Below are 26478 nucleotides of genomic sequence, written 5' to 3'. Positions count from 1 at the left end.
TCAGATCACACAGGGAGTGAAAGAGTGTGTGAATCTGTCTGCTCTTGGACCTCATGTGATCATACTTGTACTGCAGCAGAACGACTTCAGTGACAATAACAGACATAGAGTGAAATATGTGCTGAATGAATTCAGTAAGGAGACTCCTATACACACTTTAGTGTTGACTGATGAGAAAGAGATAAACAATAACTGTATTCATCAATTAATAAAGGAGTGTGGAGATGAACATCTACAGTTTGATGAAAGAAAATCAGGATTGCACTCTGAGATACTTGAAAGAGTGGAGAAGATACTCAAAGAAAACCAGGTCCAATTTCTTATCTCTGACTTGCATGAGGAAGCAGGAGAAGAAACACCAGAAGATGGAGAGAAGAGGAGATCTGGAGGTTCAGTCACAGCAGAAGAAGAGGGAGATTTTGATCATGAAGATGATGGAAAAATCAAACAGAGAAACATAGAGAAAAAGGAAGTCGCTGTCCAGAGGGAAACCTTGTGTAAGTTTTGTTGGCAAGAAAGTTAGTTTAACCCACACATACACCACTCCTTTTAAGAGAAAGACTGATTTGAGAAAATAATAATAAAAAAAAATGTTTATAATGATAAATGATATTAAACAGTATTATCATTTTATGTCTACTGCAAACTCAGTAAACGTACAGATTTTTTTTATGTGACTGCATATCAATTTGTGGAGATTTGGTAAAAAATAAACTGATAATAAACATTATAACTGCAACAATGTTAAAGGCTCAGGCTAGAAAGAAACGGGAACCAGCGAACGATCAACGTAAAGTTTAATCATAAAATAAACAACAAATTGAAAGTAATAAACATTAGGGCTGGGAGAAAAACATTGATTCACCTATCGCTTTTTTTTCTTTTTTTAACGATTTTAAAGATTTTTTTTAATTCCAGAATCAATATTAATTCAATTAAATTTCTTTATTTTAGTCATTGCTTATAGGTCAAGGTCAAGGTCAAATTTATTTAGCCATTTCAACAATACAGTTGATAGGAATTTGTCTTGGTATGCTCACATAATTAACAACAATGCAGTGACATGAACACACATACACAAACAGAACAACACATATCACATATAGGTGTGTCAGCTGGTTTGCGGCCAGACCATAAAGTGCTTAGTGCAAGCCACACAGTCAAAAAAACAGTCCACAAGTTATAACCTAAGTCAAACATTCAAGCATCAAGCCGTGTTTAAGTATCGTATAGCTTGGAGATAAGTGCTGTCTCTGAAGCGTGATGTTCTACTAGTGATACTTCTGTACCTCTTCCCTGATGGCAGAAGAGTAAACGGGTGATGTGCTGGGTGGCAGGGGTCATTGGTAATGTTTCTCGCCTTCCTAATAATTCTGGTGACGTAATGTGAGGCTATGGTAGGCAGACTGCAGCCAATGATCTTGGAGGCTCTGCGCACTACTTTCTCCAGCTGGTGCTTATCCTGACTGGACGCGTTGCCGTACCAGGACAGGATAGAGAAGGTCAGCACGCTTTCTATAACAGCTCGATAGAAATGAGTCATGCCTTCCTGGCTAACCCTAAATTTCCTCAATTGACGGAGGAAAAAGAGTCTCTGATGTGCTTTACCTACAATGAGACTAATATTCAGGTCCCATGAGAGGGACTGATGTATGGTAGTACCCAAGAAGCAGAAGGAGGAGACCCTCTCAACAACCTGACCATTGATGAAGAGAGGAAGGTGCTGGACTGTCCTCTTTCTAAAGTCCACTATCATCTCTTTGGTCTTGGATGTATTGAGGATTAAATTATTATCCTCGCACCACCTGACCAACTGTTCTACTTCACCCCGGTAAATGGATTCATCCCCATCAGAGGTAAGACCTATTACAGTGGTATCATCTGCAAATTTTAACAGTTTTACAGATGTTGAAAGGGACATACAGTTGTTGGTATAAAAAGAGTACAGAAGAGGAGACAGGACACACCCTTGTGGTACACCGATGTTAAGAACCCTGGTTGATGACCTATGATTATGGATTTTAACATATTGTTTCCTACAGGACAAAAAGTTCAAGATCCATTGACACAGTACAGCATTGACACCCATTGCCAAAAGAGAGTCATACAGTCTAATAGGAATAATAGTGTTAAATGCTGAACTAAAATCAAGGAACAGAACACGGGCATATGTGTGCTTAGCTTCAAGATGTTGGAGAATGAAATGTATGCCTAATGATACCGCATCATCCACTCCCCTGTTTGCCCTGTAGGCGAACTGGTGAGGATTTAGTGTAATGTGCGCTAAGTTTTTGCAGACTAGGCACTCGAACACCTTCATAACAGCAGACGTCAGTGCAACGGGTCTGAAATCATTAAGGCAGGTGATGTTATTCTTCTTAGGCACTGGAATGATCATGGCTAATTTAAAACAAGCAGGTACTATAGAAGTAGTAATAGACCAATTAAAAATATAAGTGAATATGAAAGTAAGCTGGTCTGCACAGGGAGGAAGGGGTCATCGTCTAGAGCATGATGCTTTATTTTATATTTAGTGATTGTCTGCAGGCCCTTCCAAACACCCTTAATATCATGGACCTGGAGCTTTTTTTCAAGTTTTTCACTGTAAGTGGTTTTTGCTGACGAGGTGGACAGAAGTTACCCACTTTTCTTCAAAATGTGTCGTTATCTATGTGTGTCAAGTTGAAGCAGACGAGAGAAAGCGATGTGAAACTACCCAGCGCTTCAAAGAAAGAGAAACATATCACAAAGTCAGCGATATAGTTTCATTTAGTTGGTCAAGTTTGGGCTTTCAGCACGCTGAGGCGGCGTTTGTGAATGGTTCATGTTCTCACTGTGGGAACAGGACCATTGCGATGTTGAGATCGAGACTCGACTACTTGAAACAGTGTAGAGTCTTCTCTGTCACACCCCAATCTTGTTCCTCTTCTCGTGAGAGGACTACTTTGGCTGGTGGTCAGGGTGATCTGAGGGTCACGATGTGGGCTTCCCCGATGAGTCAGCCTCCTTGGGCCACACCCCCCTCACTTTCGATTGAAATCCCTGAGCCTCCTACTCAGGGACCCAGTGTTTCATTCGGGCCCCCGGAGGACGACCAAATGTCGATTGCCACATCACAGGGCGGCCTCGAGTCCTCGGGAGATGAGGATTTGCCTGTGTTGCCTTCCTCTGGGATGACAGTGTTGCCCAAGTCTGATGGACGGGACCTCGACTTCAGTGGCATGTCAATTGCCTCGAGTTGCTAGCAGTTCGGCTTTCTCTGCACCACTTCAGGGTCCTGCTGAGAGACAAGCATGTCCTGGTCCAGGGAGGTCTACGCTCCCATCGCATGTCTCAACTCGCGCGCATCTAGGTCACTTTGTGCCATTCATATCCCGGGAAGATTCAATTTTGCAGCCGACAAGCTTTCTTGGCAACAGTCTCACCCTGGGAAATGAAGACTCCATCCCTAGTCGGTTCAGCTGATTTGGGAACACTTCGCGGATGCTCAGATAGACCTGTTTGCCTCCCCAGTCAATTCTCATTGCCAGTTGTTTTACTCCCTGACCGAGGTAGGAGGGTGAAGATCAGGGAGGTTGAGGAGCAGGTCCTTTTGGTTGTGCCATATTGGCCTGGCCGGACCTGGTCCTCCAAACTAGTTCTCCTCGCGACAGCCCCTCCCTGGCCTATCCCTATGAGGAAGGGCCTTCTCTCTCAGAGACTGGGCACCCTCTGACACCCACATCCTGATCTTTGGAACCTGCATGAGTGGACAGGTCGTGGAAAGGTTAGGTACCTTGCCACCTCAGGTGATTGCAACCATCACTTAGGCTTGAGCCTTGTCTACTAGATAGGCCTATACCCTGAAGTAGGACCTCTTCGTCTCTTTATGTTCTTCTCGTCAAGAAGACCCCTGCTCCTGCCTGGTCGGGTCTGTGCTCTCCTTTCTTCAAGAAGGGTTGGAACGAAGGCTGTCACCTTCCACCCTTAAGGTCTATGTGGCTGCTATTGCGGCTAGGAGGCTTAATCCACCTTGCCCTCTTGGGATCTCGCAGTGGTTTTATCTGCATTGCAGATGGCTCCCTTCAAACCCTTGCTTTCAGTAGAGCTCAAGTTTTTGTCTACTCTGAGTGTTTCCTCCTGGGCACTGATGCATGGCGCCTCGCTGACAGACATCTGTAGAGCTGCGGGCTGGGCGACACCTAACACATTCATGCGATTCTATAATCTTTGTGTAGAGCCTGTGTCCTCTCGGGTACTCACCTCTTCGGGCCTGTAGTAGGACCTGCTCGGTGTCATTGCTTGCTGCGCCATTCCACTCTACGGACTGGATGTGTGTGCTTTTTTCCTCAGGTGAGTTCCACAGTTAGAATCCTGGGTTCCTTCAGCACTGTTGATGTCTACACTTGCATGCATGCCCCTTCGGTCAGCCCGTGTTGGACTAGGTGCCGCCATGTGTTGATTCCCCTCCCTGGGTAATCCTACGTGTGTTCCACAGTAAGTCTTCTTCGGGTGCATGTGTCTTCCCTTGCCAAGCCACTTGCCATCTCTGATGTGTAATCCCACCCTGCGGGCTGGATACCTCAGAGTTCTCCCTATCACCGTTATGCTGGTTGATTCCTTGTAAGACCTCCTTGAGCAGGCAGTTTGTTAGCATATTCCTGTTGGGGTATGCTTCCCAGTGTATTCTGTATTTAGTGTAGTCCTTCGCTCGTGCTGAGTCTCACATCAGGGTGCTATCACTTTTACAGGTCACCGGAAGACAGCTATTGTGGCGTTTTGTAAGGGACCCCATTCTTCAGTCTATTCTGACGTAATGTCGAACATGACCAACTGAAAGAGAACGTCTAGGTTACATATGTAACCCTCGTTCCCTGAAGGAGGAAACAGAGAAATTACATCCCTTTGCCATAATTGCTGTTCTGCTGAAATACCGGGTCATTGGCTCGGCTCCTCAGTGAAGACTTGAATGCGAGTTGCTTGCGCTGCTCCTTATATACCCACACTGTGATGGTGGAGTTCGGGATGCAAATATCACAGACCAAGGTACTCAGCGTACCATTGGCTTGTTTTGTTAACACTCGAAGGTGATTGGGCTCTCGGGGCGAGACCCCCCATTCATCAGTCTGTTCTGACGTAACGTCTCCGTTCCCTCCTTCAGGGAATGAGGGTTACATACGTAACCTAGATGTTATCACCTTTTCAAAACGGCACTTCAAATAATGCAACATCCATTTCAGAACATAAATTAAATTACTCAGTGTACATACCTTTTCATGAAAGTTGCTCTCTTCAGCAATGTAGATGATAAACTGTCATTACTTTTCTTTTCAGTCATGGCATCCTCCAGTGGTCCAGCACTAAATGAGGAGCTCCAGTGCTCCATCTGTCTGGAAGTGTTCACTGATCCAGTCACCACTCCATGTGGACACAACTTCTGCAGAACCTGCCTGAGCGAGTGCTGGACAAACAGAAAGATCGGCTTCTGTCCACTCTGTAAAAAAGAATTCAGCAAAAGACTTGATTTCAAGATTAATTCAACACTTGTAAAGCTTGTGCAACACTTTAATAAGCTTAATCAAGAATCTAAAGTGTTCTGTGACTTTTGTGATGAAAGAAAGCAGAAAGCTGTGAAGTCCTGCCTGATGTGTCAAAGCTCTTACTGTGTCTCTCATCTGGAGCTTCATCTCAGAGTCCCATGTCTAAAGAAACACACACTGATCAACGCTGTGGAAAATCTGGACGATTATATATGCCAGAAACATGAGAGACCTCTGGAGATGTTCTGCAGAGATGATCAGACGTGTGTTTGTCTGTTCTGCACTGAAGGAGAACACAGGACTCACAACACTGTTCCTATAGAGGAGGAGAGTCGAGAGAAGAAGGTAAAGAGTTACAGACAAAACACTTTAAACTCACTGTGAAATGCAGTTTTCTGTGTGTTGATGTTGGTGCAGGTCATATTGGCTTGTGACTTTTTTTTTTTTAATTAATCACCTAAAAGTTAATTTTGTCAACTTTTGTGAATTTGAAAATGTTACCTTCACAGCTGACAGACATGGACTAAAAAAAATTAATTCTGATTTACATTCATTATTCTAATAAGATTTTTTTTTTTTTTTTTTTTTTTGGTCAGAAGATTGAACAATAAATTCAGTGATGTGTGTGTTTTTCTCTGTATGTTTCATCATCTGGTTCAGACACAGACAGACGAGCAGCAGATGATCCAGAAGAGAATGAAGAAGATTCAAGAGCTCAAACACTCAGTAAAGCTGAGAAAAGTGAGTGAAAAAATGATTAAAATCATTTAGCTTCTTGTACTTTGGTCACAGCTTTATGACTGAAAGATTTTATGTTGGTCTCAGCATTGAAGGAAAGTGGACAGAGGGTCTTTTGTCCTCTGTTGAAGCTGTACTCTATGTTATAACATATGGTTTTCTTTATGTACCGGAACCATTTCCATATAAGGAACAATGCTCTGCTAGGATTGAATGGGAGACAGGGAATGGTCCCTGCTTTTGTATTGCAAGTATAGGAGAAGGCTTCGAGAAGTGTTACTTGAACTGAATCTTTCTCTTTTTACAGACTCTCGTCTCCAATGATGGTTTCTTTACTTCATCTCGAACCGTCCACATTTCAAACGGGATGATTATTGGTCTGGGTGTCCTGTTGGTAGCAGTGTTGATCATCTTACCTACACAATACACCGTGAGTGTGTGTGTGTGTGTGTGTGTGTGTGTGTGTGTGTAAGTGCATTGGTTTAGGAGTGTGGGTGGTTTGGTGTTTGTGATGCAATGGTCTCAGCAGTTCGGGTGTAATGACTGCTCCAAGACACGAATGGTGGAGGATCCAAATGCAGTGTATTTAGGGAAGGGTAATCCACAATCATAAACCATAGTCAGGCAAAACGTTCAAAACACAGAGTGGGCAGTCCAAACAAAGATGGAGTCCAGGGCTCAGGCAAGAACAGGGAAATCCAGAGATGAAGCAAAAAACAAAATCAAAGTGAACAGTAAAGCTCATCTTCTTTGATTTGATTGGCCATCTCAATCATTTTGACATTGATGAGCGCAAACCAGCGTAAACATATGTAACTTTGTCCAGTTGGGGGGAGGGGAACACAGATAAAGAGAAATCATTCAGTGTTGAACTCTTCCAAAGTCCCTTTCAAGGAAAGTCTCTTCAATTGACAGCCTTATTTGTGATGCCTCCTGACAGCTATTTCCACATCTAATACCAAGTCCTATCTATTTGAATGGGGGAATCCTGAAATCCCAAAAACTTAACTTGCAATTAAATAACATTTCAAATCAGCAACACAATCTGACATGAACTGTCCCATAAATGTTGTTTCTTGTGCTCAAATAGCTTTAAAAAAGCTTACTTTTCAGGCTAGACGAGCCAATGCTCATGTGCAGTCATAAGCGTGAGTCTCGGGTTTCTATGGGAACCAGAGCTTCTAACAGCAGCTGCAGTGATGCAAAGACTTGATCAATCAGTGATTGGCTCTTTTACTAAGAAGGCTTGACCTATTCTGCCATATTGCTTGTTGCCGTTTCTTCCATTCATAACTAAGAGTAGTGAACTGTCTTTCTATATCTATAGTCTTTGGCTCTTCACTGATCTGATCCAATCCGTTTAGAGATATCAGTCTGAGCAGCTGAAGATGATGGAGGAACAGCAGAAAGCAGCAGAGAAACAGGCTGAAGATCTCAATAAAGAGCTGAAGATGATGGAGGAACAGCAGAAAGCAGCAGAGAAACAGGCTGAAGATCTCATTAAAGCGCTGAAGATGATGGAGGAACAGCAGAAAGCAGCAGAGAAACAGGCTGAAGATCTCATTAAAGAGCTGAAGAGAAAAAACACTGAGCTGAAGATGATGGAGGAACAGCAGAAAGCAGCAGAGAAACAGGCTGAAGATCTCATTAAAGAGCTGAAGCAGGAAATCACTGAGCTGAAAAGTAGAAACACTGAGCTGGAGCAGCTCTCACACACTGACGATCATTTTCATGTCATACAGGTCAGTAAACATCTGTCTCATCAGCGATAATGTGGAATATAATTAATATTTAATAGTCTTCTCTCTCCTGCTGTAGATGTTCTCATCCCTGTACAGTATTTCACACACCAAGATCTCTGATGTGGACGAGAAATCTCTGAAAAGAGCTCTGAATCTACTGAAGGAACAACTAAATGAAAAACTCATTCAAACTGGTAAGTGAATATCAAATACAGTGTTTTTGTCATTAACTAAGAAAATACTAAGAAAAAAGTGTTAAATTAATTTTAAGCATCTGTGATGTTGCTGATTACCACATGATTATAAAATCACTAAAAGTTATATTTTCAACTCATGTCATAATCATTTAAAGCTGCAGTCCTTAACTTTTTTGTGTGTGTTCAGAATGTATATATTTATATTTATATAATAAACGAGTACATCATGAACACATTTTCCAAACCAATGTTCCTCCACAAGACGCATGCAGTTCTGTTTATCAACCGCTAGAGCGCCAAAAGTTCCGGACTGCAGCTCTAAAGAAGTATAATGTGAACTTTAGTGAGATGTAAGGCACATGACGTAACTATCCCTGTACAAACTCAAATGTTATTCACCAGAGTGGAAATTTGTCTTTGGCTCATTAACACTTAAACATCTACTGAGAAACTAACAGGCTATAATAAAACAATACACAGACAAGATCACATTATATAGAAAAGTACAGTTAATGTCATTTTTGAATTTTAATGGCATTTGGGATGAAGGACTTCTTGAACACATTTTTATTATTATTATTAACAACAACTATTAATATTATTTGCCCGAGGGACTCTATAGCAGCTCCCAGATTTCAGGGGCTCAAACTGGCTGAAGAGAAGATGGGAACGATTTTCTAGAAAACTCCTCGACTTCTTCCTTACCCTTTTCTGTGAAAAGTCGTGTTAAAGACTTCTGGGGTTTACCAACTATTTTACTTGCCATTGACACAATTCTATAAATTTTATCCTTAAATCTACAATTGATGTGACCATACCAGCTAGGCAGGGAGATGAAAGGTCAGAAGACTCTTAACAGATTTATATGTAGCTCTAAAAAGCCTACACTCTAAAAAATGCTGGGTTAAAAACAACCCAAGTTGGGTTGAAAATGGACAAACCCAGCAATTGGGTTGTTTTAACCCAGCGGTAGGGTTAAATGTTTGCCCAACCTGCTGGGTAGTTTTATTTAACTCAACTATTGTTTAAAAATTACTGTATTGCTTAATTAAAATTAAACCAAAGTATGTTGGAAATGAACATTTATTAATGTTCAATGAATAATTATTAAACAATAAACATTTATTAAATTACTTATTAATACATTTATATTAATAAACTATTAAACTATTAAATTTATATTAATAAAATATTAAAGCTTATTAATAAACATTCACCTTTTGTCTATTATTGTTGCCTCTAATTGCATCTGGTTTTTAATTTCCCAACTATTTTGGGTTCATTTTAAGCTAGCCATAGAGCAATTTTTAAACAATAGTTGGTTTAAATAAATCGCTGGGTTTGTCCATTTTCAACCCAACTTGGGTTGTTTTTAACCCAGCATTTTTTAGAGTGTAAACATTCAGTCCTGTCGATCATCATTATATAAGCATATATAAAGCATAAAGCATAAATCAGCTCCATGGTTTAATGAGAATATCTGTTCCCTAAGACAGGTTTGTAGAAGATGGGAATGAAAATAGAAAAAAGACAAAAGTTACAAATTTGGTTTGAAATGTGAAGAGATTCTCTGTCTAAATTCCAGAGGGCTGTAAGAACTGTGAGATCGAGACACTTTGCAAAACTGATTGAGAAAAATCGATATAAGCCTAGTGATCTATTCTCGATGAAAGATTTGATTATTATCCTAAATTAGAGGTGGTAGGAGAAATGACTGTTGATTTATGTGAGAGTTTTTTAAACTTTTTCATGAATCAAATATCATATATATGTAGTACATTGCAAAAAATGCTGTTCTTAGAGATGTTGTCTTGTTTCTAGTCAAAATATCTTAAAGTTCTTAAATTTGCCCTAAGACGGACAAAGTCTTACTTTCAAAATAGGAGTTTCTCGGTCTGCATGGGAGAGTTTGCATCAGCCTCAGCACCCCTAACATGTGATATCCCGCAAGGTTCGATCTCGGCACCCTTTTCTTTTCTCTTTATATGCTGCTATTAGGAGTGATTTTGGGTAAATACGGTGTGTCATTTCATTCTGACGCTGATGATTCTCAATTGTATTTGTCCTTTATCCCAAATTCTTCCAGTGTCCTGGGGCACTTGTTGGCCTGATAGATGAGGTGAAGTCATGGATGACTGCAAACTTTTTGAGTCTGAATGAATTGAAAACAGAGGTGATTATATTTAGGCCCTCCGAAATGAGTGATACGGCTGGAATTAATCTAGGTACATTGAGCCCTTTTAGGAAACATCAAGGAAAAAACTAAGGCATGATCTGTGACAGTGCTTTAAAATTAAACTCTCAAATAAGCAAAGTTGTTAAAGCTAGTTTTTATAAACTTAGAATGATTGCTAAGATTAAGCCTTTCTTAACACGTACAGACTTGGAGAAGATCGTTCATGTTTTTATTTTTTCCTGACTAGATTATTGCAACTCACTTTATTATGGTTCCCAAAGAAACTTTTGGACCGATTACAGATGGTCAAAAATGCTGCCGCAAGGCTATTGACAGGTACTCAGAAATATGACCATATTACCCCTGTCTTGAGAGCATTGCATTGTTCACCTGTACCTTATAGAATTAATTTTAAGATTCTACTTTTTGTGTTTAAATCTCAGCATGGCACAGCCCCTCCATACATTGCTGATCTAATTCATGTTCAGGAGTCAAAGAGAACATTACATTCCAATGCACAAAATCTCCTACATGTTCCTCGATCTAAACTAAAGTAGTTGCTCCAAGGTTATGGAACAGTTTACCAGCGTATTTGAGACAATTATCATCTCTAAATGATTTTAAGAAGCAGTTAAAAACATATTTTTTTACATTGGCTTTTGATCAGGTATGAGTATTGAGGTATTGTCGCTGTAGCTGCCAAGTTAGTCTTGAATGTTGGGTGTGAGGCTTTTGTTGTGGTTTTTAATTTTTGTCATTTTTATTTCATTGTACAGCACTATGGTCAACTATGTTGTTTTATTATGAGCTCTATAAATAAAGTTGGAGATTATGAGTGTATATAAGCAGCAGTCACTGCGTCATCCCAGCGACAGTTCTTCCAGCATCCCTCCTCCTCCCCATCTCCTCTATTTCTCTTATTCTCCCTCTGCGCAGTACTGTTATAGAGGGGTTTAGTTTGGAGCTCGAGCCGAGCCTCGGGTTCAAGCCTCCTGCGAGGACAGCAAGCCAAACCAATTAATCATTAAGACTGAACGGGCAGGTGAACTCGTGAAACACAGTTTAAGATGTGCTGACAAACACAAAGACTGCTGAGATGTCTGAGAAGACAGAGTCTCTGTGAGCAACTTTTGAAAACACACTAGAGAAGCTCGAGTCCAGAACTGTACCAAGATAATTATAATTTTCCACAATTTCAACATTTTGGCCATTAAGTAAAACTGGCTTAATTATTATATCTTGTTTTGTGCAAATAATGAATTCCTTTGTCTTGGCAGCTGGCTAGAGCAATAGCATGTTTCAGGGGCTTCAGTGTGAGCCAGAATCAGCTGAGGGGTTTGTTTTCTCTAGTAGACCAACTAATGCATCATCAGAATAAATAACTATTACTAAATAACTAAATGACTATTTCGAAGAAACTAAACCATTTCTATAAAGTAAAGATTCAACAGAAGTGTGTCAATTACAAGTAAGACACTTTTATAACTTAATTTTTATTGTTGTTTTCACAAACATTCAACCGCTTTATTTCATTTGAAATCATGCTCAAAGGCAGTTTTTTATACCAACACTTTTCTTTTGATATATTAGGTCAGTCTTTTTTTTTGTGCTTTCTTTATAACTGTAAAAATAATATAGAATAAACATACATTTATAAAATAAAGATGTCCTGTAAACGCTCAGTAGAAACTGGACCGACTATCAGTTTGCCACTGGTGTACCAACAGCAAACCGCCGGTGTGACACCCAAAAAACTCTGTCAGACCGACGGCATTTTCAGATTAGTTGGATTGTGCCGATGGTGGTCCAACCGTGTCTAGCCACTGACTTTGTGCCGCCCAAAAAACGCTGGTGGACCACCCGGTCATTGTTATCTAGGTTAGTTAATTGTTTTAGGCCATTTCTGATTTCAGTCATCATGCAGTACATAACCCTGACCACCGGGGGTTCTGCTGGTTACTAAATGATTGAAATGATTCACATGAGTCAGGATTTTTGGCTGAAAAAAATGGAATTCCAGTTTAATCCAGAAGAATCACATCCCTGATTACATAGTGGTCAGATTTCCAGGAATATTCCCCTGACAGCGATCAATATTCCAGTTTAAATGAGTGGGACAGTCCACATATTGTATGGTGGACCAAAACACTCAAAATGAAATAATTAAAAAAATCATGAATTCAATAAAACAACAATTTATAACAGAAATTTGTAACACCCACTGCCTGTTGATTGGCATTTGTGAAATGTCCTCTATTATTATGAAAAGAATATTTGGGAAAATTGTGCTTTGGAAATACATGATTCGTCAAATAGGCGTCATTTGTAAATTCAGCATATAATTATGAAAAAGGGCTTTTTGAAAAAGCACATTCAATTATGAAAAAATAATTTAAACAATAATATTGAAAGAGGATTTTGTGAAATATATTAAACAATAAATGTTGTGTTTTCATGGAATTTTTCAAAATAAATAGATACATTTATTTATTGATTTATTTAATTAATAATAAATTAATTTAATAATTATAATATTATTTCAGAATAAACTGGTACATTTAATTCACTATTCTCTCCACTGCAGCATCAACATTCGGTCCGGGAACATATGACAGATCTGACTGAACTCCAGCAGGAGATAAAATTATCTGAAATCAATAGTTATAATCTCCAGTGTGCTCACTTCCACCTGAACACAGTATTGTGTGACCAGCTATTGTCAAACACACACAGCTCCTCCAGTGGATTGAAATGAGCTCGTCTCGTTAGGCCTGGGGTTTATGATGATCTTTGAGTCAAGTTTCTGTAGGGAAAATGAGTTTGCTCTGAATTCACAATCATGATCAGCTCTTAGCACAAGTTCATCTAGTTTGTTGCTTCCTGAACGGACGTTTGACAGGATAATGACGGGAAAAGGAAACCTGTTCTGGTGTTTCCAGTCTGTCTCGTTCCTCCTCTATTCATGCCTGTTTTTTAAACAGAAAAATGTCATTTTGGTGATCAAATATGAGTTAAAGGGATAAAATTATTGACTACAGGGAGAATTTAACAGTAAAAATAACATTTTTTACACTGAATAATTATTGTTACAGCTTTAATAAAAACACAAACTTGACATTTCTGCTTTTAAACCCTCTGTTATGATCGTCTCATAGACCTTCATTGTAAGTGCATTAATGTTAAACACATTCTGTTTCACAAACTGATGAACGATCAACATTTACATTCAACTGATGCTGTTAATAGAGATAAACTCACTGAAATATACCTATTAATAATTCATCATTATATTGTCATCTGTGTTCACAGAGTTGAAGTTTGTGCAGAAGTTTGCAGGTACAGTGAGATTGACACCAATACACTCACAATACTTTTGATCATAATGTGTTTTATACACATGAAAATGTTTGTTCTGAAGTTGATTGATAATGTCTGATCTCTCTCAGTGGATTTGACTCTGGATCCTGATACGGCACATCCACGTCTCATCCTGTCTGATGATGGAAAACAAGTCCGTCATGGAGACATTGACCAGGACGTCCCTGAAAACCCAAAGAGATTTGATTACTGGTTTTCTGTTCTGGCAAAGCAGGGATTCAGTTCAGGGAGATTTTACTATGAGGTGCAGGTGAAGGGAAAGACTGAGTGGGAATTAGGAGTGGCCAGAGAATCCATTGACAGGAAGGGGGGGATCACACTGGGTCCTGAGGATGGATTCTGGACTGTGTTTCTGTGGAATGAGAATCAATATAAAGCTGCTGATAATCAATTTGTCTCTTTATCTCAGAGAGAGAAACCTGAGAAGGTGGGAGTGTTTGTGGATTATGAGGAGGGTCTGGTCTCTTTTTCTGACGTGGACTCCAGATCTCATATCTACTCTTTCACTGGTCAGACTTTCACTGACAAACTCTATCCATTTTTTAGCCCAGGCTTTAATGATGAAGGTAAAAACTCAAAGCCACTGATCATCACACGTGTCAACTGAAACAAACTAAAAACATCAAATCTGAAAAGATTAAATATGGATGTGATGTTCTTAGAATATGTAAATAAAATTAAAAAAGAATTTGCACAATCAAGTACATTTTACTTACAAATATAAAGAAAATTAAAATGTGACACAAGTGCAAAAAAGAAATATATATTCAGAAAAATCTGTGACTGACAAAACATGAACTATAATGAAAATTTGTGAGTTATATGTACATGTAAATGACCAATTTGTTACACATTTATATATTTCTTTTGTCTTTCATTAATACTTTGATTTTCAAATCAACTATGAAATTGTTTCTTCATGTTATTTTGTAAAGAAATTTCTGAAGCCATTTTCTCTCTCCTCTCCAGCTGTTAACATTGAATTACTTGTGAAATATTGTGATTTTTGGTTTATATTGTAATATCTGAATAAAGTCAAGAGTTCAATTCTATAACTGATATTGCTTATAAACGAAATTGTTTGCTAATAAATATGTAAATACACATTTGAGAATGATTTGAGTTCATGAACATCTGCTCACAGAAACAACAGACAGAATATGAATAAAACAGGATCTTTATTGTTGACTTTCATCAGTTGTGAATGAAAATACTGAATTATTATTTAGTGTAGATGATCATTAAATCTAGTAAATATTCTTCAAGAGAAGTGAGAGCATTAGAAAGCTTCACAATGAAAGAGTTTTTCACTTTGGTTTGAGCACAATATCGGTGAATCCGTGAACCTGAGTGAGCTGACGGCAGTCCATCGATGCCAGGAGCTTCTGAGAGCCGGAGACGGTGGGAACAAACTTCATCAGCACCAGTCAGAGAGGAACCAGGAGTTCAGAGAACAGAGCCAACACTGGATCAGATCTTGCCATGGATAATGATGATGGTGCAGATAGTGAATGTGTTGAACCTGAAGAGATGACAAACCGAGCTGTTGAAAGATCAGATCCGAATAATCCAGTTTAAATCAGGATCACCAGCTGCTCTCAACATACTCACCTCCTTAATACACATCTCCATCTGAATCTTTAATGCCATACCAGACCTTACCCTGTGTGTGAATACTGAAAAAAGAGTAATCAAAGAGTAAATGTGTTTTTGAGCTGTAGGCAAAAGTTCTGTTTGGAGATTCTACCGTTACAGCACCTAAAACAAACTAGATGTTTCACTCCAAACCTCACATTTTCTTTGGTTTGCACCAAAAGAAATTCTCATCTAAAAAAAAAAAAAAAAAAAAAATTACAAGCATCATCTTAAAATAATTTCATCATTCTCAGATTTGAAATACACGTAAGACTTGTGTCTTTAGCTACAATGAGCTTCTAGACTCTAACGGTTTCCTTCTATGTGCCAAATCTGCAACACAGATTCCCAGTATTGTGCTCAGTAGAGAGTTCGGTTGTTTAACAAAAGTATAGCAAAACCGATTGTTGAGGAATTACATTTTACAGCCTGTGTATGTAAAGTGAGGAGAGATTAGGAGATTATGGGGTTAGGACTAATGACTATTGTGCCACTTCCTCTATTCAGGAGGAGTCAGGAAGGTGTATAATATTCTAATCTTTGATTATATTATCTCAGGGTCTGATCACTACTGTACCTCCTAGGCTGAGACAGTATCAGAGTTTAAAGCAGTCCTCATTCTCAGTTTATTATTTCTTGCAAAGGCAAAAGCTAAATACACCACTCTATGCCAGCTAATCTGGAAGTTCCATGGGCCAGAATAAACAATTACATTTTAAAGGGGCCATGAACTGAGAAATCAAATTTTCCTTGAGATTTTGATATATAAAAGATCATCATACTTTAAGAATATCCTGTAAGTTTTAGAGCTGAAAACTTCCTTCCAATAAAAGCTTTTATTGACACCAGACCCAGCAAATTACAGGATTTACAAAGTGGGGATCTATGACGTCAAAGGGCAGCAAGCACCGCCTCTGCAGAAGAAGATCAACGCCTTCTTCATCACTGCCTGTTTAGCCCCGCCCACCGATTTGCACATGACATGCAATAGAATACCTAAGTAACATAGGCCTACGTGGTGCTAAACCAGATCGAGCTACCAAGCAATAAACATGCCGATTACAAAATATTGTGCAGTGCCTGGACTCAACAGTAATGCAACAACATGTCAGTAACTGTGTTCATTCTAATGCCTGATCTGATATTAATGATTCATGTACCGTCAGATGTTCTTTGTCTGTGTATCAGTAAAGAAGCCATATCATCAGTAGAGCTGATGATATGGCACGCACACACGGTTGGTGGGGCTCCGTGTTTGCTGCACTTTTTTTTGGATTAACTCATCTCTTTTTTAGATCCACACATCTTAAATATTGGTTGATCAAGCTTTTAACACCGACGCAATCACTGTTGATATTTAACAAAAAACAAAGTTTATGTGCGCGTTCTGAACAGAAACAACTTGAACGCCAGAGACAGCATACAAACAAACAATGCTATCTGAGTCTCTACTTGAGTTTTTATTTGCTGTTCATCTGTACTACAGCGGTATTTTTCACATTTTTTGCCTCTATGACTGGATCTCTACAACCCAGAACTCAACCAGAGTTTATAAGAAATGATCAAATATCAAGCTTTTTTCCCCAGAAAACACATCTGTATAACTTCGGATACGGACAACTCATCATTTACCGCTCTTTTTTAATCTTTGATTCAAGGCGCACTTTACGCACATCAATATGTTACTCCAACCGCATTAAAGCAAATAAATCTTATGCGGTATCTTACCTTTTCCTCCTGATGCTGCTGGCGGGAGATGTGCAGCTCAATCCGGGCCCAGGGCTTGTGGGTGAATCTGTGGGTGCACCTGCTGGCGGCGTGGCGGGCCTACTTCCCCGCCAGCGGGTGGAGTTTCTTGCCCTGGATGGCGCCGGTTCGATCGGCTCCATGCTACCTGGAGTGCTCGCGGATTTCCGGTCTCTGTCCGCCGGCGAGGATGGGGCCTGGCGTGGGGACCTGGGCGTGCAGCTCCACGAAGGTTGGAGGGACGGCGGAGAGGCCGACCTGCGCGGTTGAGGGGTTGACTGGGGCCGGACAGACGGTGGATGACGGGTTGGTCTTTGTGAGTGCCCTGAACCGCTCAACTAACAGTGCTGGTCGGCGAAGAAGAACTGACCCCGACAAAGTAAGATCAATCCAAACACAAGCATTGACTAAACAGAGACAAACTTTATTCTTTCAGACTGTTAATCATGCCAGAGTGGTCTGGGATTCCACGGTAAAGCCTAAAAGGTATTTTAGGAGGTCATTTAAACATCAGAAGCTTATTTCCCAAGCGAGATGAGATCAGGATATTGTTGTCTGAGTCCAACATCGATTTTTTATGTATTAGCGAAACTTGGCTGCATGATAAAATTCCAACTAACATAATTGATATTCCAGGGTATACATGTTTTAGAAGGGACCGAACTGTGGGAAGGGGTGGGGGTGTACTGATATATATTAAGGACACATTCAACGTAAAGCAAATGTATCCAACTGTTGATGTGTCAACTGAATGTTATGTATTAATGTAATATTGTCGCAAAGTATGCAATTTCATATTTTAGTATCTGACCATAATATGATTTTAATTGCAAGAAAACTGACAAAGAAAAGAATGACTAAATTTCTAAATCCAAATCGGTACCTGTTTAAACTTGAAATCCCTCGTAAAAACCAGATTGAATTTGAGAATGAGTTAAAGGGTGTTAACTGGGATGGGCTTCAACAATATGATCAAGTAAACGATTGCTGTAATAAGCTTATGTCCACTATTGAGAGTATTGTAGATAAATACATTAAAAAGCTAAAGAAATCCCAGAGAAAATTTCAGTTACCATGGATGAACGATAATATCCGAAAGCTGATGAAAAGGAGAGATCTTGTCTTGAAAACTTTTATTAAGACCCGAAGGGACACTGATTTGAAACTATTTAAAGGTTTGCGTAACCAAGTTGTCAAAGAACTTAGAATGTCTAAATCAAATTATTATACCCAAGCTCTAACAGAGGCTAAAGGGAACGGCAAATTAATGTGGAAACAATTAAACAGCCTATTAAATCCAAAGGGTAACACCACCCAAACAAAATATGAACTTAAAATGGGTGAACACACCATCACTGATAATGCACAACTTGCTAATGAATTCAATAATTTTTTCATACAGTCTGTTAACAACCTAGCATCAAGCTTTCCATGCTGTAACGATATAGGCCTAACAAAAGTAGACCTGCTTGAAGGTCAAGATAACTCATTCCAGCTCAGGGAGGTTGGTCAGACAGCTGTTCTGAAAGCTATACAGGACTTAAACACCACCTTCTCAAAAGATATTTTTAATTTAGATACAGCTTTTCTTAAAAAATATAGCAGCATTCTGGTCCAGCCTCTCACCAATCTTGTTAATATCTCCATTAAATCTGGGCAATTCCCAGATGGGTGGAAAAATGCTCTAGTAATACCGATTTTTAAATCAGGAGATGACAAAATGTCTTGTAATTATAGACCTATTAGTCTTCTCCCAGTTTTGTCTAAAGTTTTAGAAAAGATTGTTTCAGAACAACTCATGCACCATCTTGAGACAAATCAGTATCTGAGTACTCTGCAATTTGGATTCAGGCACAACCATTCCACAGAATCCGCAATTTGTCTATTAACTGAAAATATCAAACAATCACTTGACCAGGGAAATGTAGCTGGTGCTGTGTTTCTAGATTTAAAAAAAGCATTCGATACAGTAAATCACAATATATTAATTTCTAAATTAGCTAAGTTCAATTTATCCAAAAAAACATTGTCCTGGTTTGAATCATATTTAAAGGGCCGTGAACAGTGTGTTGTGATTAATAGTGTGAGATCCACTTTTCTTAAAATTAAAACAGGTATTCCTCAGGGCACGGTCTTGGGACCCATACTCTTCAGTCTATATATTAATGACTTACCGGATGTAGTATGTCCAGATATAGGTCTACTGATGTATGCAGATGACACAGTGGTGTATGCATCTGCTGATGCATGTATCTCTGTGGCTGACAAACTTAATACTAATTTAGAAAGAATATCATCTTGGCTGGCCTCATCTTGTTTAACTTTAAATACTAAAAAAACAAACTCTGTCTGCTTTTCTATTCAAAAACTACCTCTAACACAACTCTTGAACATAAAAATTAATGGGGAACCTATTGAACAAGTACCTGAAGTGAAGTATCTTGGAGTAAATATAGATTATCAGTTGAATTTTAAAAGTCATATTAAGAAAATCTGTAAAACTGTTAGGGCCAATTTAAGCTGTTTTATGATGATAAGAAACTGTCTGACTCTTGACTGTGCTTTTATTTTTTTAAATTCTATGATTCTTTCACATATATCTTATGGTTTAACCACATGGTCCCAAGCTCATCAGTCATCAGTTAAAATCATAGAGTGTCTTTACAATCGAGCTTTGAAAGTTCTGGACAAGAAGAGAATGAGGTACCATCACTGCCAAATTCAAAGTAAATATAAGATTCTAAGTTTTGTTAATTTTATTTCTCTGCATCTGGTTAAACTGGTCTTCAAATGCTTAAATGATGCTGCTCCACTACCGCTTTGCAAAATAATAACAAGACAGCAAAGTACTAGATCCACCAGATCTGCTTCTAAAGTCAATTGTAACATCCCTTTTCGTAGAACATCATTTGCCCAGGTTGCTGTTTCAGTGAAAGGGGCAAAATTATGGAATGCTCTGCCAGATCATTTGAAATGTATCACGACATTGGCCACCTTCAAAAAAAAAATCAAATTGTGGTTAATTCAGGAACAATGTTGTTCTCATATTTAGTCCTTTGACTTTGCCCTTTCTGTATACTTTTAATCCTTCTTTATTATTTTCTATTAGATTACATTTTTATCTTTTCTCTTTCCCGGTTTTTATTAATGTTGATGTTGATGTTAAACTGTATTGTTTTTTTTTTTTGTTTGTTTTTTTTCTCAAAAAAGCCCTACTAGGGACAAGTGTTGTAAATTAGCTTTAAGCTAAAAACATTATGATACATGCATCAGATGACTGTCAAAGTTTATCTATGTTATTTGTATCTGTCCCTATCTAAATAAACTTAACTAAAAAAAAATCAATCCAGTGACTAAATGTCAACTTGCATTGTTTCTATTAGTAGGATGAAAAATTATGGTGATTAAATTATATAAAGAAAGCAATCAAGAAAGCTCCCTTTGTAATCATTGGAGCAGCACATGCTGAAGCTGTCAATCAAACAGCATGGTATCTCATTGATACATGAGTTTAATTACTCGCCGATACCGATGCCAGAATTTTTTGTGGTATCGGTGGTATTTCCGTTACTAGTATCAAAATCGGAACAACCGTAGTTTCTAGTCTTGCCCTTACGTTTTTTCCTCTTCACTGACCGCGTCTTGCGTTTTTAACTGCAAAAACACTTTCTGTGTAAAGCCCCGGGTATACTTCACTTTCCGCGCCCGGACGCGTCACGTCTTTCAAAGTATACTAAACCAAGGATGTGCGCAGATAACAGAGTTCGACACATACGCAGTGCAATTATTACGTCATGAAAATTACGTCATGCGGACGGTGCACAAACGCGGACGGCTGATGTATACACAGGGCTCAAAACAAGGCCTTAACCGTCCTGAACATTGTATGTCCTGTCTATTGTAGTTATTAGGTTAAGTAATTAATTTAAACTACATGCAAAAAAACATTAAAAAAAATATATATATATATATATATATATATACATACATATATATATAAAATGGTGACGTTTATATATAATAAAAATAGCCTACATTCTTATTTGTATGTCTAATGTCAAAAATGCAAAATTTCGTCTCGTCACATTCAGTCTAGCCCTTAAGTTTTTTCTCTTCACTGACCGCGTTTCGGTGTAAATGGTGTAAAAACACTTTCTGTGTAAATGGCCGGTAAATATAGAAATAGCTGTACAACTAAATTTAGTCAGTTTTAACTGATTGAAAAATAATAACTTTACAGTCAGTCAGTAGGTCTAATATATCAGTGAAGTAAATATGAAGAGACATTCATTATAATATACATTAGCCCAGGGTGCGATTTGTGAAAAAACCAGAGGGGGGGATGTTTTGAATTTTGTATTTTTTTTTTCCATACACGTTTACCTCAGATTTCATTAGATAGAATACAGGCAGGGCTGTACACAGCGTTTAATTACCGAGGTCAGAAAATGTATTATGTTAGGGGGGTTCGGGGGCATGCTCCCCTGAGAAAATTTTGATTTCCTTAGTGTACATATGTGCATTTTTAAGACGTTTTAAGGCCAACAAATTGGATAACAGCTTTAAAACCATGTCAACAAATACATATATGCACAGTTTTGAGGCATCTTTAATCGCATGCTTGGTAATTTCATGACTTAACTTACAACAGAACAACGACGGTCATTGCGTACCGACATAGCCTGACAACATCTCATCAGACCGCAGTTCACTGTTGTTCAACTGAAGCTCCCTCGTCGTCACCTGCACCTTTTCCGTGCGCGTTTGACTGGCGCCTGGTGCTGAGGCGAAGTCGGAATGCGCGTCTGAAAAGTTTCCTGTTTGTTGTGGTCATAAAGAGACAGTTCTATATAAACGCAGTGTTTTACTCAGCGATGTGTTTTTTTTATTTTTTTTTATATTTTTTTTTGTTGGTATTTTAAATGCTCTGTTGGAGGTTTGTGGAGTAGCATCACCCGGGAGGGATATTTTTTTATCCCCCCCGGGGATAAAAATAATTCAGCAGAGGCAGGGATACATAGACCAGAAGGGGGGGAATCCCCCCATCCCCCCCTACAAATCGCACCCTGCATTAGCCTAAACTCCCCGTAATTCGCATCTTGATAGCACGCAAATATTTCTGTCAGTTTTCTGCTCATGTGATTGTCAGTCTCCGCTTTCCGCAACAGACTGAAGCGCCTCATGAACGCGCCGCGCCGTTACTTTTAGCTAAAAAAAGAAAAATGACATTTACTGGTGTTATTTTATTTTATTTTTTGGTTGGGGCATTAGGCCTATACTGTCCTTCATCAAACTTCTCCATTTTCTCGACACATGATAGGCTACAGCAGGGACGTGCACAGACATTTGGGGGCAGGGGCTCAAATGGAAAAAAGGGCACTTCTCATAATTATTTATTTAAAAAAAAATAATAATAATAAACCCTTAAATATATTAAGACAACTCTGACTTCCCTTACACTCATGCAATTGTTTTACACTCCACAGATTTCTACAAAATAATTAGTTCACATATAGATGTTACAGGTAGCTGGTGTAGAGATGAGGCAGATACGGATTTCCACAAATATAGATACTACTTTAATAAACACAGGCAGGAAACACCAAACATACACTTTAACACAACAGAGAACGGACCGGGAGTGAAGGGAGTGGGTCCATTATAAAGGTGGTGCTGACGAGGGAGTCCAGGTGACGAAGATCAGTGAAGATGGGGAGATGACGAGGGAAGTGAGTGCAGGTGTGGAGAACAGGAGGATCATGGGAATTGTAGTCCAGGGAGACAAGGGATCTGTGACATTACCCCCCCCCCCCCCCTCCCGGTATGATCATGCCGGAGCAGGGGGAGGAGTAGACTGGAGTGGAGGTCTCCAGGGTGGGTCCAAGAACCATGGCGAGTCAGGTGCAGCAGGCTGCCGAAAAGGCATGGAGTCCAGGCGATGATGAAGGTCCGGCGGAGACTGGAGATTGCTTGGGCTTTCTTCTCTTCCTCCGCCTTCTGGACCCAGCAGAGGAGTGTGGGTCCAGCATGGAACAGGCAGGGAGTTCACTGGAGGGGTATGCGGAGGAAGACGGAGGCTGACTGACTGGCCCGGCCAACTGTGTTTCTGGATGGACTGGAGACAAACACTCATCCTGAACCTTATCAACGAGGAATGTGATAGTGTGAATGTGAATGTGAGAATTGATAGTTCGCTTAAGGAGAAACGATAATCAGATTCATCAAAACGGATAGTGTCGTCATCCAGTCCATCCAGAAACAGGGAGATTAAACAAGCATCAGGCCAGTCAGACAGAAAAGCGAGCTCAACGAACTCCTCCACATACCTCTCCAGCGAATGACCAACCTGCAGGAGCCCGATGAGGCGATCGCCGGTTGACAGAGGAGTGGGAGGCATTGGAGGAGCAGGAGCCAGGGAGCAGAGGAAAGTCTCCATTCCTTTGTGGAAATCCAGCGTTTAGGTCCGTTCTTCTGTTACAGGTAGCTGGTGTAGAGATGAGGCAGATACGGATTTCCACAAATATAGATACTACTTTAATAAACACAGGCAGGAAACACCAAACATACACTTTAACGAAGATCAGTGAAGATGGGGAGATGACGAGGGAAGTGAGTGCAGGTGTGGAGAACAGGAGGATCATGGGAATTGTAGTCCAGGGAGACAAGGGATCTGTGACATCTGTGACAGCGCCCTGGAGACCTCATGCCGGAGCAGGGGGAGGAGTAGACTGGAGTGGAGGTCTCCAGGGTGGGTCCAAGAACCATGGCGAGTCAGGTGCAGCAGGCAGCCATGGCGGGTCAGGTGCAGCGGGCTGCCGAAAAGGCATGGAGTCCAGGCGATGCTGAAGGTCCGGCGGACCATGGCGACACCGGCGGCTCTGCCGAGCGAGGTGTAGACGGGGCTCCAGAAGGCCGCAGTGGAAGCAGGACGACATACAACAAAGGGAGAACAGGAGGGAGTGAAGAAGCCGACAGAACTGAGGGACGGAGTGTATACGGAGGAGTGAAGTCCAGAGGTGAGGGTAGGCTGATGAGTGACCAATGTTCGACCGGAGGAAGGATGGAGACTGGTGAAACTGGTGGACTGATGGGCCACGGTGGAGACGAGGGATTTTGGAGCCAAGGTGGAGGTAATGGGACAGAGGGCCAAGGTGGAGTACTGGACGAAGAGGCTTGAGGTGGAGGTGCCGTGTGGAGACAAATGGGAGGAGGTGGGAGAGGGAGGCAGGGAGGGAACACAGTTCTTGGGCTGGAGACCAGTGGGGAAACACAAAGTTCAATGTTCGTAACGGGCTCTGGAGCTGAGGGCTCGGCGGCTGAGACTGGAGATGCTGGCTCGGCGGCTGAGACTGGAGATGCTGGCTCGGCGGCTGAGACTGGAGATGCTGGCTCGGCGGCGGAGACTGGAGATGCTGGCTCGGCGGAGACTGGAGACAGGGATGGGCAGTATTTCAGATACATGTATTTAAAATACGTATTTGAAATACAAAATACTATTTTGTATTTTGTATTTTAAAGCCTTTGGAAAAAATCTAATGTAATTTGTATTTAAATACATTTAAGATGAGTATTTTTGTATTTTCAAAATACTCAAAATACTTTGAGACAGTCAACCTCTTTATCAGGGTGTTGTTTTCATGCATCAACTAGTTCAAACCAGGTTCAGACCAGGTTCAGACCAGACACGCCCCCCAATCCCAACATTCATGCACGTTAGCCGCAGCTGTACAACCCAGCCTTGGATCGGCAACTTTTCTGGAATAAACGAACGAAACGATCGGTTTGTGTGAGAAACCGAACAGTATTTATATCATTTTTTACCTCTAATACACGACTATGTCCAACTCCGTTCAGCATCGGTTAGTGATGTCTGATCGCGCTCTGACAACGGAAGTGATGTCTCGCGCATATACTTTAATGAGCGTCAGACATCAGAGCGCGATCAGACATCACTGCCGCTGTCAGAGCGCGCTCAGACATCACAAACCGATCGTTTCGTGTCTTAGGACATCAATGTGTCGTCACGAGCCGCAGGGTTTAATTTGGATTTGTCTAAGCAAGCTTTTTTTACTCTTTTAGCCGAAGTCCCCATCTACTCCCATTATTTGGCTGACAGACAGCAGCGGTTGGAGTTAAAAATCATCATTTGTGTTTTACTGAAGAAAAAAGTCACCTACATCTTGGATGCGCTGGGGGCAAGCAGATAAACATCAAAATTTCATTTTTGGGTGAACTATCCCTTTAACGTTACTGCATGTTAAGCCGAGTTCAGACTGCACGATTTTAGCCCCGATTTTGGCTCGCCGACAGGTTTTGAGAAATCGCAGACAAATGCCCGAAATCACAGGCAAATCGCTGCTCGTTCACGTGAGTTCGGGGAGGAGTTATAGACCACAATATCAGCAAGCATGGCTTCGTACACATAAACATTACAATGTTTAGATAGGACTTTCCGCTTTCTCTTTAGCTTTGTGCAGTTGAAGCCTTGTTTATACTTTCGCAATTCGCATGGCTCTACGCCATGAACCTGTTACCTGCTTACTGCGCGCGCTCCTCAGTAAACCTATTACCGTGCGTTCACACCACCGCCGGCGAGAGCGTCAACAATCGCCTTGGCCGCCCTGCCAACAACGCTGTACTGTTCGTTCAAACCGCCGCCGACGGGAGGGTCAAAGTAAATGACAAGTCGCGTCAACCAATCGGAAGCCTCTCAAGCGAGGACCTCTACATTCCAATTGGTTGCCTCCGAACAGCGTCATAGCTCATTACCATAAAGTTAACCTGATTTCAACTCTCCTCGACGCTCTTGCCGGAGCTCGCCGCCGGCTCTCATTGAAAATGAATGACTAGCGTCACTTTGAACACACAGTTAGGCTTTTATGCTTGACGTGCTCTCCATTGTATAATTCTGTGAAAAACGACAGAGGGCGACCACCAAAAAGCAGCAATGAGAGGAAGTAGTTTGCCGAATAATTTGTCAAACACCTCTTATACTATGTCAAACACTCGTCTCGTGAGAAGTTTGTGAATAAATGGATTTCTTCACATGTAAACTGATTAGGTTGTAGGTCATTTTGATGAAAAGTTTTTTAGTACACTTCTTAAACCCTACCCAAATAATCAAGTTAAACCCAGTAAACTTGAAATTGTGACTTGAGACATTAGAACAAAACATATTAATATGATAACATATGTATAACACTAAATTGAACAATACTGTGTTATATATGTTTTTTAATTCATTAATTATTTTATTTCAATTAACGATTGTATTAAACACCGACCATTACTTTATTCATTATTTCTGCTATGCAGGCTCATTTTAAATTTTACAAACATGGTGCTTT

At 40.2% G+C, this 26478-nt stretch overlaps 1 protein-coding gene and 1 long non-coding RNA gene across 2 annotated transcripts; one reads left to right on the top strand and one right to left on the bottom strand.

Annotated features, from left to right (window-relative positions):
- The first annotated feature begins 18 nt into the window (after positions 1-18).
- On the top strand, positions 19-14515 carry LOC125260338 (E3 ubiquitin-protein ligase TRIM39-like). The gene is made up of 7 exons (XM_048178679.1): positions 19-497; positions 5314-5864; positions 6180-6260; positions 7835-7999; positions 8076-8193; positions 13682-13708; positions 13819-14515. Exons 2-7 carry the CDS (start codon positions 5316-5318, stop codon positions 14355-14357), a joined length of 1479 nt encoding a protein of 492 aa, XP_048034636.1. The 5' UTR covers positions 19-497; positions 5314-5315; the 3' UTR covers positions 14358-14515.
- A 396-nt stretch (positions 14516-14911) lies between these two features.
- On the bottom strand, positions 14912-15543 carry LOC125260356. The gene is made up of 2 exons (XR_007183023.1): positions 15362-15543; positions 14912-15272 (listed from the first exon to the last, which is right to left on the bottom strand). It is a non-coding gene; the product is annotated as an uncharacterized LOC125260356 (long non-coding RNA).
- Between the last annotated feature and the right edge of the window lie 10935 nt (positions 15544-26478).

The sequence above is a fragment of the Megalobrama amblycephala genome, linkage group LG24 (assembly GCF_018812025.1).
Source record: "Megalobrama amblycephala isolate DHTTF-2021 linkage group LG24, ASM1881202v1, whole genome shotgun sequence".
Lineage (NCBI taxonomy): Eukaryota > Metazoa > Chordata > Actinopteri > Cypriniformes > Xenocyprididae > Megalobrama > Megalobrama amblycephala.
This window is presented reverse-complemented; position numbering and strand designations above follow the sequence as displayed.